The sequence below is a fragment of the Mytilus edulis genome, chromosome 2, assembly GCF_963676685.1.
Source record: "Mytilus edulis chromosome 2, xbMytEdul2.2, whole genome shotgun sequence".
Taxonomy (NCBI): domain Eukaryota; kingdom Metazoa; phylum Mollusca; class Bivalvia; order Mytilida; family Mytilidae; genus Mytilus; species Mytilus edulis.
Genome location: NC_092345.1, coordinates 65,418,018 through 65,435,072, shown reverse-complemented (window position 1 = coordinate 65,435,072; position 17,055 = coordinate 65,418,018). Strand labels below are relative to the sequence as shown.

General features: G+C 31.1%; 1 protein-coding gene across 1 annotated transcript; it reads right to left on the bottom strand.

Annotated features, from left to right (window-relative positions):
• Positions 1 to 350: 350 nt before the first annotated feature.
• Positions 351 to 15,750, bottom strand: LOC139512677 (neuronal acetylcholine receptor subunit non-alpha-2-like). The gene is made up of 7 exons (XM_071300469.1): positions 15,710 to 15,750; positions 12,241 to 12,389; positions 11,702 to 11,746; positions 9,898 to 10,004; positions 7,651 to 7,881; positions 1,721 to 2,037; positions 351 to 909 (listed from the first exon to the last, which is right to left on the bottom strand). The coding sequence occupies exons 1-7, from the start codon at positions 15,747 to 15,749 to the stop codon at positions 506 to 508; spliced, it is 1,293 nt and encodes a 430-aa protein (XP_071156570.1). The 5' UTR covers position 15,750; the 3' UTR covers positions 351 to 505.
• Positions 15,751 to 17,055: the final 1,305 nt, after the last annotated feature.

Genomic DNA, 17,055 nt, shown 5'->3' with positions numbered 1-17,055 from the left:
TTTCACGAGGAATTTTTCTTTTAGAGATTACTAAATATTTAGTGACGCTCTTATTCTAGAACGACAACAATCTATAGGATCTCTCTTGGTTTGAACAAAATCGATAATCTTTATCAATATTAAACTTTTATTGAAAAGACGAATTAACACAATGGAAATTGTGAATACTATAATTTTTATTTCACATTCGGTCAAGTGTATGTCCCTGAATGTTTCAAAGAATATATAAAATACTAGTAATCAAATACAATTTTGTAAATACGAATTTCTGTTTATTTAAAAAGCATCATGAAATAGTATTACAATCTCAATATGCTTAAACGAATCGGTTACCGTTTATTACGGGGAGATAATAAAGAAACACGTATGCTTAATAACAATATATACATGTATAGTTGAGTTCGATAAAAAAAAACACACAGATATTTATATTTGTATCGAAAAGGAGAATATATGTATCTATTTATCTGTAAGGCAAAAACATAACAGTGTGAAATAGAATTCTTTATGAGATAATTCCTCCTACTATGACGATCGATATCAAGACAACAGTACATAGGGCAGTTATTGTCGACAAAAGGATGAAGAAGAACCAATCCATGATGGCAGCAACTTCGGTCCAAGCAAAGATATAATCGTCTGGAAAATCTTCTATGTTCTTTTGGTCATTTATATCTACATAAGCTTCAGGGCCAGCCGAATTTGGTCCAACTTTGCCACTTTTATTCTTCTTTCCACGACTGCAACAACAACCCCTCCAACACGACAATGGAATACACATCTTTAGCATTAAACCATTTATTCTTTGCGGTACAGGAATGTTGGGACTTCTATGATGCACTCTAATTACTAGAACAGTCAAGATAACACACAATACACCAAGTACCAGGGTCATAGCCAGATATACAGCTGTAAAAAGTAAAACATTTTAAGTAGATTTCACAACCTGTCAAGCAAACATAAATTTGATACTAGAGGCCATCTTCATTTGTTTGTTATGTTTAACCTTGTTATTTCATCTTTTAAAGTATGAAAGGGGATAAATAGGATAGATCCAGAGAGTCTGAGTTCATTTTCCTTTCGAGGGTTTATTTTGGCCTGATCACCGTTTTGAAAATCTAGTTGGATTTGACAAGTCATTTTTCTGATTATCGGTATTCTTGCTATAGTAAGGGCATACCATGACTACACTATATGCCCTGAGATTTCATTTTCGTACAAACAAATACAAATCACATTTTTGTCAATATCACATAGGTTATTTCCTCTTTTTTTTTAGACTAGGGGCATTTAGGAGGTTGACATTATCTATAGATATTTGTTCAGCTATCAATATTGTTGTTGTATGCCTTTGGATTGCTATCTCATTCACATATGCTTATACCACACATCAGCTTTTATTTTCATGAAACATAACAACGAAAATTCGTGTTAGTGCGGTACAAATATTGAAAACACAAGCTATCTTATCTGTTGATGGTATCTTCTCTTAAGCAAGAGATAAAGTGATCTGATATTCATTTATGTAGAGGCTTTTTAAACGGTTTACTAATCTCATCATTTACTATGGAATCCGGTCATATGCTATATGATTTACGCTAACCTAACTACAAAATATCCATGCAAAGTCAATAAAAAGACTAACTGTTGTCTGGTTAAGTTAACGTATATAAATAAAAAAAAAAGATATGCACTTTTTTGTTCTAATACGAATACTTACAAAGGTATGATACGTTCTTAGACGATGATGGCATACTGTCCTGAACAAGTGTCAGTAGCACTGCTTCTGCCAGAAGAACAGTTAAAGTATATCCGACCTTTTCACCGCTGTCAACAGGAAGAATGAATACTAATATGCTGAGCACAGACGTTGCTAATATTGGCAAGATAGTGGACGAAATATAATGCGACGGATTACGTTTAATGATAATTGTAAAGTCAATGACGGAATATGATCGTTCAGCACCACCAGGCTTTACTTCTGTAAAATTCCTTGTCTCAACCTGACTCGATTCGATGGTCCATTCTCCATTTGTTCTGAAAAAAAAATCAGCTAGACATAGCGCGTTCCCGTTGGTAAGAAATATTTATTACCGTCATCAAAACAATAATATTGCTGCAAGAAGGTTTTATGAAAAACTTAAAAGATATGGTTGAATTTAATATATCGATATATTGAACTTAATATATCGATATATTAAATATAAAAAATAGAGAAAGAATATGACAGTCATTACATTGTTATATTTAACAAGTTATAGATTAAGGTCCAGTTTTTTTGGTGTTTTTTTTTTTTTTTTTGCTTCATCAGCCGGATTCAGCTGTGACATTTCAACAAATGATCTGAGCAAGAATATGGCAATGAAACAATTAAAACATATAAATTAAACAAGGATCGTTTGTCTTCAATGTTGAACGATAAATTGAATATAAAAAAAAAAAGAAAAAGAATATGACAGTCATGACATTGTTATAGTATAAACACCTTAATATTTTATACAATCAGCAACAATATAGATGCTTACAACAATATCTTGCACCTAAGGTTCTGAATGCTAAATACAGTGTATAACATATCTGTGAGTATCTTATGCACTGGTATTAAAGAGATAATAGTAACTGCAATTACGATTATCCCAATATGGCGACGGTAGATATATGTAAAATCTTTACACTCATTTTTCTTAAATGTAGCATGCTTTTGTCAATAGTTACTCAGCTGCAAGGTTTATCTATACCAGTACATCATATTTGAATCGTAAAGGTGCACTGGATTAGTCTAAGCGCTTTGAAAATTGCCGTCGAAAAATTCGGGATGATAATCGTAACTCGGAAAAAAAGATAATCGTAATTATGGTATTTAAAAATGGAAAGATAATCGTAACTGCAAAGTGTTTTATTGATATTGACACTTAAAACATATATATAATAGCATATAATGAAGTTATGTCGATGAATTATTTACGAAACGTTCCAACATCTTATGACATTTCTTTTTATGCATATATTATTAACAGTTCTTAGGAAAACAGCTACATATGTGTATTAATTTATGTTTTTTGATTGAGTTAAGTCTGCCAATTGATATTTTAACGTGTGTTTTTCTATGTTGTGATGTTATGCTATTGTTTTTTTACACTAGTAATTTTGGGGCCCTTTATAGCTTGTTGTTCGGTGTGAGCCAAGGCTCCGTGTTGAAGGCCGTACATTGACCTATAATGGTTTACCTTTTTATAAATTGTTATTTGGATAGAGAGTTGCATGTCTCATTGGCACTCACACCACATCTTCCTATATCTACATACTAGTATATCATAAAATTTAGTTTTTGTAATAAATAATGCCGTTAGTTTTCTCGTCTAAAGTGTTTTACATTTTCATTTCGGAGCCTTTTATAGCTGTCTATGCCGTATGGGCTTTGCTCATTGTTGAAGGCCGTACGGTGACCTATTTTTGTTAATATCTGAGTCATGTTGGTCTCTTGTGAAAAGTTGTCTCTTTGTTAATCATACCATATTTTTTTGGCATTTTAGCTACTTCATGACTGTCACTGAAATTTCGATATCTCAGAAAATAACTATAAACAACACAAATTTAATTTTGAATTATAACAATATGACATCCTTTAAACAGTTAATGCTATATAAGAATAGAGAAAGGTTGGGATTTTTTGTGTATTATGAAATTAAGTAACGTGGAGTTCTTTGACAAACATGGATTTGTGTTCTCTTATAGTTTGGCCAAAAGCCCGAAAATGAAGAATTGAAGTTGATGTGGCTTTAAATTGTCTTACAAGGAATACTTATTCAAAGAATGACTGCAAAGTGGAGAATAAAATAACGCATATTCCGCAATATTAGAAACAAACTAATTCAAAAATTCATAAATACTCGGTATATGAAAAGGATGATGCATACATATGCATGGAAGATATTGTAGAGACAAATATTGAAGGTACTAAACAAGGAACATTTTTGTATTTGCATACTTGCCATACAATAAGTTATTTTCTATTAAATGAAAACAAAAATTAGCCTAACCTAATTGTCATGTATTTTTCTGAAGCACAAAATATTTGTTGTAAAATCTATAAAAAATCTTTGTAATTAAACAAGTTCCGACTGTGATGATGTACATGTTATGCCTTCTGATGTAATTTATCAATATACATATTTGTGTGGTTTTTTTTTCAGTCCGTCAAGTGCTTCGTATTAAGACTATAGGTAAGGCTAAAAAAAACCAAAAAACAAAAGTAACTATAAACAAAAGTAACAATAAACAAAAGTAACAATAAACAATAGTAACAATAAACTGTAACTATTTTAGATCCTTTACCATACACACTGTTTAAAGAAACGTCCTAAAATACATGGGTATTTGATCAAAACATAAAAATTAAATTTTTAAAATCATATATCATATCAGTATAAAATAGAAAAAAGGGAATCAAAGGGGAAAAAAATGGACGGCTATATTTATTGAATTATAAGGAAAAGGGAAATATGAACACTCATATCTACCGATAAAGGTATCAACTGTTAAATCCGATAATGCAGTTATAAACGTAATATTGGAGGCAAAAATATATATGACATATGAAAATGTGGTATACGTGACTTTCATTTTGAGCAATGAATTGAAAGGATTGCACTTCTGGGATATGGGATATAGCTAATCCCCCCTCCCCCTCCCCCCTAAAAAAAACAAACAAAAACGGACTTAAACACGCACACAACATTGAAACTTTGAAAAAAATCAAAATATCTACTTACCACAATAGCTGTCTCGACAGCTGCTTCATTTTCCGTATCTTTAACAGGTACATGTATATATCAAAAGGTTCACCAGCTAATAGAAATTTATTATAGGATATGCATGTCACTTGATGATCGCTGTATAACATCTCTTATATTATGTGATACCTCGAAAGCTTTTGATAGGGTATGGCATAGTGGCCTCTTAATAAAACTAAAAGCGTATGGTATTGATGGAAATCTGTATAAATGGTTTGAAAGTTATATTTCAAATAGAAAACAAAGCGTTTCAAATGCCTATTCGCCTTTTGATAATACTAATGCAGGAGTTCCGCAAGGCTCTGTATTAGGTCCCCTACTATTTCTTATTTATGTAAATGACATAGCTGATAATTTGACAAGTCTAACTCGATTGTTTGCTGATGATACATCTCTTTCTTATTCCAGCAATAACCCTTACACTATAGAGGATGTCTTAAACAGCGATTTAGAACAAATTTCAGTATGGTCTAAAGATTGGCTTATTAACTTTAACCCTAATAAGACAAAGGCTATGATATTCTCCTGCCATACTTCCCCAGATGATATTGAAATAGAATTTCAAAACCAATTAGTAGAATTTGTCTCCTGTCATAAACACTTAGCGATTACTTTTGATTCCAATGATAAATTCCATACACATATAGAAAATATTTTAAAGTGTGCAAGCACGAGATTAAATGTTCTTAAAAACTTGAAATATGTATTGAATAGAAATTATCTTGCTCGTATATATTTAACTTTTATAAGACCCGTAATGGAATATGCATGTGAGTTATGGGATGGTTGTACTCAACAAGAAGCCGACAATTTAGAACATGTTCAGTTAGAAGCAGGGAGGTTAGTAACTGGGTTGCCCGTGTTTGCTAGTCGGGAAGCTATATATTTTGAAACTGGCTGGCAATTGCTTGTGAACAGAAGAAAATCCAGAATGCTCGATATGTTCTATTCTATACATAATGAGACTGCCCCTGATTATCTCTGTGATTTAATGCCCCCGCTTGTTGGTCAAGTATCTAACTACGATTTGCGAAACAGTAATAATTATGTAGTACCCGGTTATAGACTAGACATAACTAGAAAATCCTTTTTCCCATCCACTACTTTTGAATGGAATAGCCTTCCCCCGACATACGTACGTCCAAAACATAAATATTTTTAAACGAAAGATGAAGACACAGCCACCTTCCTATTTTAGTTGTGGGGATAGAAAATTAATATCATTCATACACGTTTGAGAAATATGTGCAGTTCTTTAAATTCAGATTTACATCGTGTTAATATTAAACCCAGTCCCGCATGCAGCTGTGGCCACCCTGTTGAGGATAGTATACACTACTTTTTACAGTGCGCTCTTCACAACGAAGCCAGAGAAATACTGTTTTCAAAATTAGAAAGTTATGCTATATCCATTGAGCTTCTTTTAGCTGGTGACGGTGACCTTTCTTTTCAGCAAAACAAAGACATTTTGAGTCCGTACAATCTTATATCAGAATGACACAAAGATTTAAAGCAGTCAATTAACATTCTAAATTTCTACTTTACAACCTTTCACTTCAGTCTAGTTGTTTCATTATTATTCCTTATTATATTGTATTTTTTTTTCTTTTTTCTTTTTATTTCTAATTTTTGTTTGAAGTATGTATTACATGCATTACTACTATGTTGTGTGTTTTTTTTTCGCCATTATCTAATGTACTTTGTGTTTATATTTATATTGGGAGGGGACGTCTCTAATGTTGTTATAACTTGTGTCCAATCCCTTTTGCTACTTTTGCAAGTAAAATATGTTTAAACTAAAAGGTTATGCATATTGTTGTCAGTTATAAATAGATATACAAGTTGAAATGATAGGACTTTTTTTTTTACTGGGAACTCACTTTAGTCCCATGACTGTATATATATATGTATATATATATATATATATATATACAACTCGTCTAAACATCAACCCAACAATGTTAGATCTGTAAATTTGCTTTCGCAAATTTTTGGTTCTTCCCTCGCCGGGATTCGAACCCATGCTACTGTGATATCGTGGCACCAAATCGCCTGCACTGCAACCGTCCCGCTAGACCACACGACCACCTGGGCTATATATATATATAGGTAAATTTGTCCTAGATATTAACCTGTAAGTTTCTTCATTTATTTTTATATCCGTTTATGTCATCGTTAAACTTGACATTTGCATTTTAACACACAAAATACCATTGAAATGCTGAAAGACACATTTATTATGTTTCAGTTACTATTATCCGATAAAGAAAATTACGATTATCAAAGAAGAAAAATACCATAGAGTTACGATTATCATACCGAATTTTTCAACGGCAATTTTCAAAGCGCTCAGACGATTCCAGTGCACCGTTACGATTCAAATATGATGTAATGGTATAGATAAACCTTGCAGCTGAGTAACTATTGACAAAAGCATGCTACATTTAAGAAAAATGAGTGTAAAGATTTTACCTATATCTACCGTCGCCATATTGGGATAATCGTAATTGCAGTTACTATTATCTCTTTAATACCAGTGTTATGGTAAAGTGTCTGTTGTACATTCGTCGGGTTGTTTGTTTCAAGAACTTGGTACGTTATGACTAATATGATAAAATGCAAATGTAAACTTTTCTTCTGACTATACAAACCACAAAATGCACAATTTACAACATACAACTTAAAAGTGCAATGGAAAAGTTTCTTACCAGTCATACAAAGTAAGAAGTTTAAAATATAAACATAAAGTTAAGTAATATAAGAGTCAACCTTTATTCATTAGTTATTGGAAGAAATATATCCATTATTTAAATTTGATTTAAACAATCACAATGCATAATTAAAAGTAGAAACCAACCTCAATTCTTCATATTGAACTTCTTCGTACAAGGCTGTAACAACTAGCTCATCAACACTGTAAGCCCAGCTAGTCAGCTCAACCAAACATGATTGTTTATCGAATGGGAAGAACCGGATGTCTACGTCACAATGTACAACAAATATTCTTGGTAGCTCCCATTCAACCAAGCCAGTGTTTTCTACTCGAAACTGGAGGTTTTGGTCATTCAAAATGGAAACATCGGATAAACTTAAAAATACGAAAATGAAATAATTATGATGCCTGTAATCATTTCCTTAACTACAAACCATTTGTAAACAGTACATTTCACACAAAAACATTTTGTAAAGATGCCTCTGCTGGTGGACGTTACGTCCCCGAGGGTATCACCAGCCCAGTAGTCAGCACTTCGGTGTTGACATGAATATCAATTATGTGGTCATTTTTATAAATTTCTTGTTTACAAAACTTAGAATTTTTCCAAAAACTAAGGATTTTCTTATCCCAGGCATAGATTACCTTGGCCGTATTTGGCACAACTTTTTGGAATTTTGGATCCTTAATGCTCTTCAACTTCGTATTTGTTTGGTTTAAAACTATTTTGATATGAGCGTCACTGATGAGTCTTAATTAGACGAAACGCGCGTCTGGCGTACTAAATTATAATCCTGGTAACTTTGATAACTATTTACGCGTGTTTTTAATATTTCTGAAATAAAGTCATGAACGGAATCCCTTTCAATAATTTTTGAAAAGTTGAAAAAAACTTATTTTTTGTCGTCGCAAATGACAAATAAGTGTTTGCAGAATCAAAAGTACGCCTCTTTCTAAGGACATGTGAAAAGCACATATTTTTTATTTCACTGTGGTACAATTGCAAAGTGCTGACAGAAGTCTAATGATATTGATGATTCCCGCTGTCATACGTTTGATGAATATAAAACAGATTATAATAAGCAATACATATATCATATATGCTATCAAATACAGATATGTATAGTCAGAATAAGTTCATCATGTCAATATTTATTCAATTGTTCCATCCCACCTGTGTTTCCGAAAGTGACGTTCTAAATCAGCACTTGATCGTCAATTGTTCAAATAATGATAGTTAAAAGCGATTTAGCCAGAGTATATGGACTTTACTTTTACATATACATAAATTACTCAGGGATGAAAGAGATTGTATGTAAGTTGAATGTTAATAACATTTTACGTCCAAACATGGGGATTGAGAAAAAAACAAAACAATCAGAGACTTGTCCGATTCGTGAGACACTTCTTAATGATGCTTATCATTATGTGTGATTGTACAAGAAGAGCGATAGAAGATTTATAACGTACTGAGTACTATATCAAAATTTCCTGTTGTTAGAAATGTCCAATGTATGCTCAAACATGTGATAATAGCTTGTTGTCTAATTCTCTTTTTTATCCCAACAATAGAAATGATTTTCACATTTTGATAATATTTTATCTTGATAAACGATTATTGCTTAAATCTACTGTTTAAGCATGACTTATAAAATGTTAAAATTGTAAAAATTGTAAAATTATGCTCCTGTAACTCAGACTTCCACGGATTGATTAGTTCTAAACTATTGAAAATGTTATAGTCGAATATTTAAAATAGAAAATTATAACATCCTAAGAGCTTCATGATATATCAATATAAAAAAGAATTTTTATCGTGATTGTCTTTTTAATTTTTTTCCGAAGTCAGAGATTGAGTTACACTTTTTTAATATATTATCACAATGATATCGTTTCCCTACGGATAATTGTCCTCTTAGATAAACATTATAAACGTCTCACTGAGATCTTTTAATTTACATTCAATATACTGATCGTTTAACTAGCAATACGATTAAAGCATTTGACTTTTCTGCCCTTTACACAAGTAGATTCCACTCCAACATTAAAGATAAATTGTACGAGTTTTAAAAAGAAACTTAAATTCCGTCTTCTTTTTCTAGTATGTTACATCACAGACTTAGACTTACACCGAGAGTACTTACATACGCAACACAATCGGTACCACATTTTTAGCATCTAGAACAACTTTGATATGTGCGCATTTCTTAGAAGTTTCATGCAATTGCAGTAAGAGGAGTTGTTAAATCGCCCAACCGACCAATAAAAAAGGAATCAAAACAAGAACTGATCTTTGTTTTTCGGTTAACCAATGTTTGTTTCCAAAACGTAATCACATATCCTTTCTTTTTTATTTTTCATAACAGACCAGAAAGTGGTAGAAATACGTACGAATTGTCAATAAATAACTCTGGTTTCCAGATCTCTGTATCTAACGCAAAATAAAATTCAGCATCACCTGCTCCAGGGACCCAGGTCAATCTTTCATCTTCCCACTCCTAAAAAATAAGTGACGTAAAATTCTTGAAAATGAGAACAAATATAGTCTAAAAATGAGGAAATAAGACTGTTAATTGAAAACTATTTAATAGTTATAATCTACTGAAACAAGGAGGTGTGTAATTGTACATTTAAACTGAAACTAAACTTGACCATAGACGATAAGTGCTAGTATCATTAGGTCCTACATGTATATTGGTCTATACTGCTGATGACTAATATTGTTTTGAGAATCACATGTAGTGCACACAAATTATTTGTTTACATATTACTATCGTTTGATCTGCACAATGATTGTTAGTTCTTTAACGAATTTCAAGAACTAGTATGCTTTAAGTTTGTCGTGTGAAAAGGACATGCAAACCATAAAACATAAAAAAAAAAATCTGCTAGAAAATAAGCTATAATTAATGTTCAGTTATCAATCAATTCGCTTTGTTTTCGAATGTCCAAATTAGTTTTCTTCTTTTTCGTCACCTTTTATTTCCTTTTATGACTTATAAAGAAGTAATTGGTCAAACATGAATATTCTAAAACATTATTTAAAGATAACGCTGTTTCTGTGCATACTTGAATGAACATATTGAGACGTTGTAATATGTACAAATAAGTGTTCATAAAAGTTGAGGGATTGCAAAATAAAGGATGTCTTTTTGAGGATTAGAGTATATTTTAGTCCTTGTTCTTTTTTTAAAAACGATGTTATTTAGATCATGGCATATTGTACCAAAATATGTTTATTTGTTGACTTTTTATAGTTGCTGTCTTATAAACATTTACCTCACATTTCCGTTTATTCATAATATTACTCTAGCTCATTTTTTTTTTTCTGTACTCTATTTTAGTATTTTGTTATTGTTGTATTAACTAATTAATTGTGCTTTTTTATTCTTTATTAAGGTCGATTTATAATAAAGTGTTTCAATATACATATATACCAAAAGATATCCACGAAATCGCGGTACAGTTGAGTAAGTGTTGAAACAAGAAGTTTTTAAATGTTGCGGGCAGTACGTCGATTGAGCAAGCGCGAAAAGCGAATCATGCACGGATCGATAATGGTCTCCGAAATTGGATATTTTCTCAAAAATTGGCTTTCTTTATAAAAAAAAAGACAAATTAAGAATTACAAAACACTACATTTATTCGTCATATCGCAATAATTTCCGACTAGCCATAGTTTCAGGGGGGTTGCGGCTCAGTGAAATATGTCTCTTCCTTTAGTAGTATATATATATATATGGGAGGCTTAAATACGTAGTTTCTGTTGCAATTGCCCTACCGTTGTCAAATTTGAGATATTATACCCACATGGATCGGTTTGGGCATTTTTGATTTTTTTGTTTGAGGACTGCCCTCCATGCAGTTATAACATATAAACTATCACAACCTTTGGTAATTTAGAGTTGTGCCAGTTCACATCGCAAATAACTATTTTTATTTGGCATACCTTTGTAATCTTTGCGCCGTGTTTGGAAATTTTAAAATTGTACCAGCGTCTGTGGTGTCCGCTTAAATTGTATATACTTTCAAGATTTTGATAGTGTCTCAATTTGAATATACTGACATGATTCATTTGACATCGTGCTACTATTGAAGAAAGATATCTGTTATCCGAAATATCTAATATTTGTTCATTTTATAGTTATTTAATGGTGCTGTTGTATCCTTTTTGACATGTTATATATGGACTTACCATTGAAATCCATCCTGTTAACGACAACTGCAGATTTTTTATCTCCTGCAATAGGCAATTTACCATCAATAATCATGAATGCAAAATATAAAAACATTTTAAATCTCAAATCTTTAATGATTTTCAAAATCACTGAGTTAGATGTCACTGCTTATTGATGTTTCGTCCCCGAGGTTATCACCAGCATAGTAGTCGGCATTTTTGCGTTGACATGAAAATGGCCGACAACTGTTTAATGTTCCGGGTTTCATGACGGGGGATTTTTCGTGGATGGAATTTTAACTTTCACCAGATGCTCAGCAGGCTTCAATATTTCAAAATATTATGTACGGTTTTGCATACTATAAATCCTGCATTTTGTTGGGCAGAATGTTCATTTTCATTTTGCTGTGAGCGATAATTTTCTATTTTGTTTCTTTCTGTCTGTACAATTTTAGCTATTGTATTTAGGCATTGTAAATGTGAAACTGTAATTAATTTATTCTATTGTCTATAAGTTATCAATTAAATAATAACATCTTAGGGGTTATGAAAATTACCAAAAAGTTGATTGTGAGCAAATGCAGTCCTATTTGCAGGTTGACAGTGTCTGATGGTCTAACCAGGCGGTCGTAGGTGGAATCTTTAACGGTATTTGTTCTAGCTTCCTTCTCACTTTCTGAAGTCCAGCTATTAGATTGGTGCAAAACTTAAATAAAAGAACGCATGTAAACATTTTTAAATTGACAATTTCAAATGTAAGATTTAGCGATACTATGTTCCGTTTAATTGGCGTCTGATATAAAGGCAATACAATTCTCGCTATGTATAAATGCTGTGGATTTATTGTATTTTTATTCTGTTATAAAAATGTTAACTTGTATGTGGTCATGTATTTAAAACTTTAAATGAAATTAAAGATACGTTTGTAGAGAATGTGTTAGTGTTTACATTTTGTACATTGGGTGCATTAAACCATGTCTAAACTACATACGTAAATTGTTCTATTATATCAAGCTGCATTGGATCAATTAATTTAGCATTTAAAGGGTGAACAGTTTTAAAATTATTCGATTATGAGAACGAGATAAGATCAATTTTTTAAGAAAATATTTCACACCATGGTAATTTAAAAACATTCCATTCTTTACTTAAATTCATTTTAAGGTTTTAACAACATTTTTATCATTTCTGAACATGTAACTTTATTCTATTTACCGTAAAACTATCCAGTTTGAAAGGAGTAGGTTCAGTAAGACCCCTTTTTGGCCCCAAAATATAGCAGTTTTACAAAATTGTTAAAATGTAAACCTTTAGTTATTTATTGGACAGTAGAATGCTTCTGCTACATAAATATGGGCTGTTTTGACAATACAATACACATATATCCGGTACTAGCATCATTAAGTAATGCTAAATTACTAAAATCCTCATAATTCTAGCATTTTAGTTAAATTTTAGACGGTTTTCGTGTAAAACGAAAGTGGCCGCATTCGTGTTCATCCTTAATATTGAAATGTAAGTTGTATTTTATGATAATACATAACATATATAAAGGTTGAGGATGAACACGGATGCGGCCACTTTTATTTTTACCAAAAACCATCTGAAAAGTGACATTTTTCGGCATATTAGGTAGATTTTTCATATTTGAGCTTGAATCGGATCGTTTTTAATGACTAAATCTGTTAAAATCTTTCACATCAACTAATTAATTCAAATAAAATAGACACTTAAGTTTTTAAAAAGTGGTCAAAATCTTTCGTCCGATGAACCTTTAGATATTTATTGGACAGTAGAATGCTTCTCCTACATAAATATGGGCTTTTTTGACAATACAATACACATATATCCGGTACTAGCATCATTAAGTAATGCTAAATTACTAAAATCCTCATAATTCTAGCATTTTAGTTAAATTTTAGACGGTTTTCAAATAAAATAGACACTTAAGTTTTTAAAAAGTGGTCAAAATCTTTCGTCCGATGAACCTGAAATTTGAGGCCAAAATCGGTCCTTACCGGACCTACTCCTTTGGTATACATTGGCAAGTTTTCGTTAAATGTAGCGAACATGAACCCCAAAAAAACTGAAATAACTTTTTCTACCAAACCAGAAGTATGTTTGAAGTAATTCGAAAGCTTTGTCACAGAAACAAATAAATACCTGCTTTGTAAGGACTTTTTCGAAGCAAAATTATAAATAAAGATGTTTGTGATATTACATCAAACTTTCTTCAACAACAATGCTTTCAGGCTAAATTGTCGTCAGTAACAATGTATCACATGGAACAACTAAATGAGTTATGAATTAGTGTAAAATGTATGAAGTCTTATTTTTTGTATAAAGTGTAGTTTAGTATACATAATGTGTATCATACACTTGAAAATTGTTCCAGTTTGTTTTAGCAACTTTTGGGGTTTGTTTTTTTTTTTTGTCTTGTGTTCCCATCTATTAAAAGAACTGATAAAAATTCAGATTTTTTTTTTTTTTTTATATATATATAACAAAGGTCGCTTTTGGTCATATCGCTTTTTCCAAATATTTGACTATGATCGTTCCTAATGAAGCTAATTCCAGTAAGGCATTTGAACGCAGCAAATTTATAAATTGTGATTTCATTTTTTAATTTCGTTAGAATGTAAAACAAACTAAACTTATCTGTGTATATAATAAACAAATAGTACAGACATTTGTGGAATAAATGTTATTTAAGATAGAATATTTTCTTTTAAATAAAAGGATATGAACTTCTGTGTAATTGATAAAAAAAAACAATGTTTTTACTTATTCAGAGTAAAAATGTTTCTCATACAAAAATAAACAATATATAATATATACATATACATTTTCCAACAAGATAATAACAGAGACATATAATGTATTATATGTCTCTGATAATAATGAATGCAAAACATAAAACGATAATAAAATAATACAGAATACAATAGCTTGGCCTAGGAAGGGGTCAACTAAGCCAAGCCATATAAAGATATAAAATGATAAATGTAACAAATGCTACATAAGCATACAAAAATGAAGATGGTAGCCAACAAACTGAATAAACTGGCGTTATTACCAAAATACATTTGTAAACGATCAAAAATATATATGAACATCTAACCAATATCTTAAATAAAAAGCTAAAGGTGTTGAAAAGGGGAAGGAGGGTGAGAAAGTTTATAAAATCTCAAAATAAAAATCTTGTTTACAAAACTATCGATCTGTAGATAAGCAAGAAAGTGTAATAAGATACATAGTGAAGAAACTAACCAATGGCATCCAGTCAAAAGAGCGTAATGCAGGGGTTCCCCAAAGGATTATGAAAATAATCAAAAAGAAATGAATTAATGGTTTTCGTCGTTTGCATAAAATAAGTTATTAAAATAACTTGCCTTTAAGATAGAATATTTTCTTTTAAATAAAAGGATATGAGCTTCTGTGTAATTGATAAAAAAAAATTGTTGCACAATAAGAAATAATCCCAAGTAAACAAAACATTTTTCTCAGTGTGCATATAAGTGTCAAAAAGATTTTTTTTTTCATTAAAAATAACACTCATATCTTCAAGCAGTACTCTTTTTCTTGTTTACTTTCAAATCGAAAATTTAGGCACAATGGTTCTAAGCATTTTGTACGATTGCTGGAGTTGACATTGAATGTGAAAGTCAGGTTTTTTTAGAATTTAAAATCTACATTTAAAATTTTCCTGAACGTAGATAATGATAGTTTGAAAATGACCGTACTGTAACTCTTATAATTGTGTGGACAATGCAAGATCAGCATATAATATTCAACTGCATACAGTGTCATATATGATGCCTAGTGCAGGAAAAAATGATTATTGATCGATACGACAGTCTTGTTCTTTTTAATATGTGTGATTAACAGGGTGAACATAAGCTCCAAATTGAGTAACAATTCAGATGCTTTCTACTTTCAAATGGAGGTAGCGGATCTATGGTCTGCTGTTGTATTATCGACAGTGTAAATATAAAGTTTTAAAAAAAATTAAGTAATCGATCTTACCATTGAAAAGAAAAAATAACATCCACTGGGTCGTAATCATTTTTGACATTTAAACATAAAGTCAATAATAAAGGCTTCCCCTTGTATTTAATACTAATTATTTTGGTTTTTTTTTTAGATTTTATCAGCACAAAAGTACAATAAAGGCAGAACAAAGATTAGATATGCACAGATAACTTTTCATTTTTGTGAAAAAAATAATGCACTTAATTAAAAAGTGAATAGATCGTAACAGAAATGGATCATTGCAATTACTAAAACTTTCTAAAAGATATTAAGTGACTTTTTGTAACGATTTTTTTAAAGGTGACCTGTTTGAAGATACATAATATCATATGTTTTCTTTATGAAGGAAATAAATGACCTATAAAATCAAATAATACAGTCATACGAGAACAATAAGGTTGTCAATAGTTTTTATATTGTTTAGGTCTTTCTTTGTTTACATGCAAAGCATACTTTTATTTTAATATTTCAGGCGTATGAATCCATTTAATCTTTTTCTCAAGATAGCTACAGCTTTCTGAAGTCTTCAAAACAATTAGAGAAAAATCAAAAAAACTGTTTAAAAGCTGAATCTAATTTGTAATAAATGTTTCAATGTTTATATAAGAAAATGAAGATGCGGTATGATTGCCAATGAGACAACTGTCAACAAGAGACCAAAATGACACAGCCATTAACAGCTATAGATCACCGTACGGCCTTCGACAATGAGCAAATCACATACCGCATAGTCAGCTATAAAAGGCCCCGACATGACAATGTAAAACAATTCAAACGAGAAAACTAACGGCCTTATTTGTATAAAAAAAAAATAAACGAAAAACAAATATGTAACACATAAACAAACGACAACCACTGAATTACAGGCTCTTGACTTGGGACAGGCACATACATAAATAATGTGGCGGGATTAAACATGTTAGCGGGATCCCAACCCTCCCCTAACCATGGACAGTGGTACAACAGTACAACATAAGAAAATTAGTTATAAAAACAATACTTGTGCTTATGTCAAATAAAACTGAACACTGATTTGAAATATGTCTTTCTTTTTTTAAAAGAATATTAATAGAAATAGAAAAGGATTTTAGGAAATCGGGGAAAATCTGGATACAACATAAATCATGAAATGGTTAGTTTAAGGTAAATCAACAGAAACGCAAATTTGCATTTATAACGTTGAGAATTTCGGATATTTTTTGTATTTTTTAAGATACCCCATTAGTATTATGGAATATAGGAAACTAACCAAACCAAGACGGATAACTTACCACAGAATAACACAGCTATAATCATCGATAGAAACATCTGTGACAGACATATAACTCTATCCTTGTTAT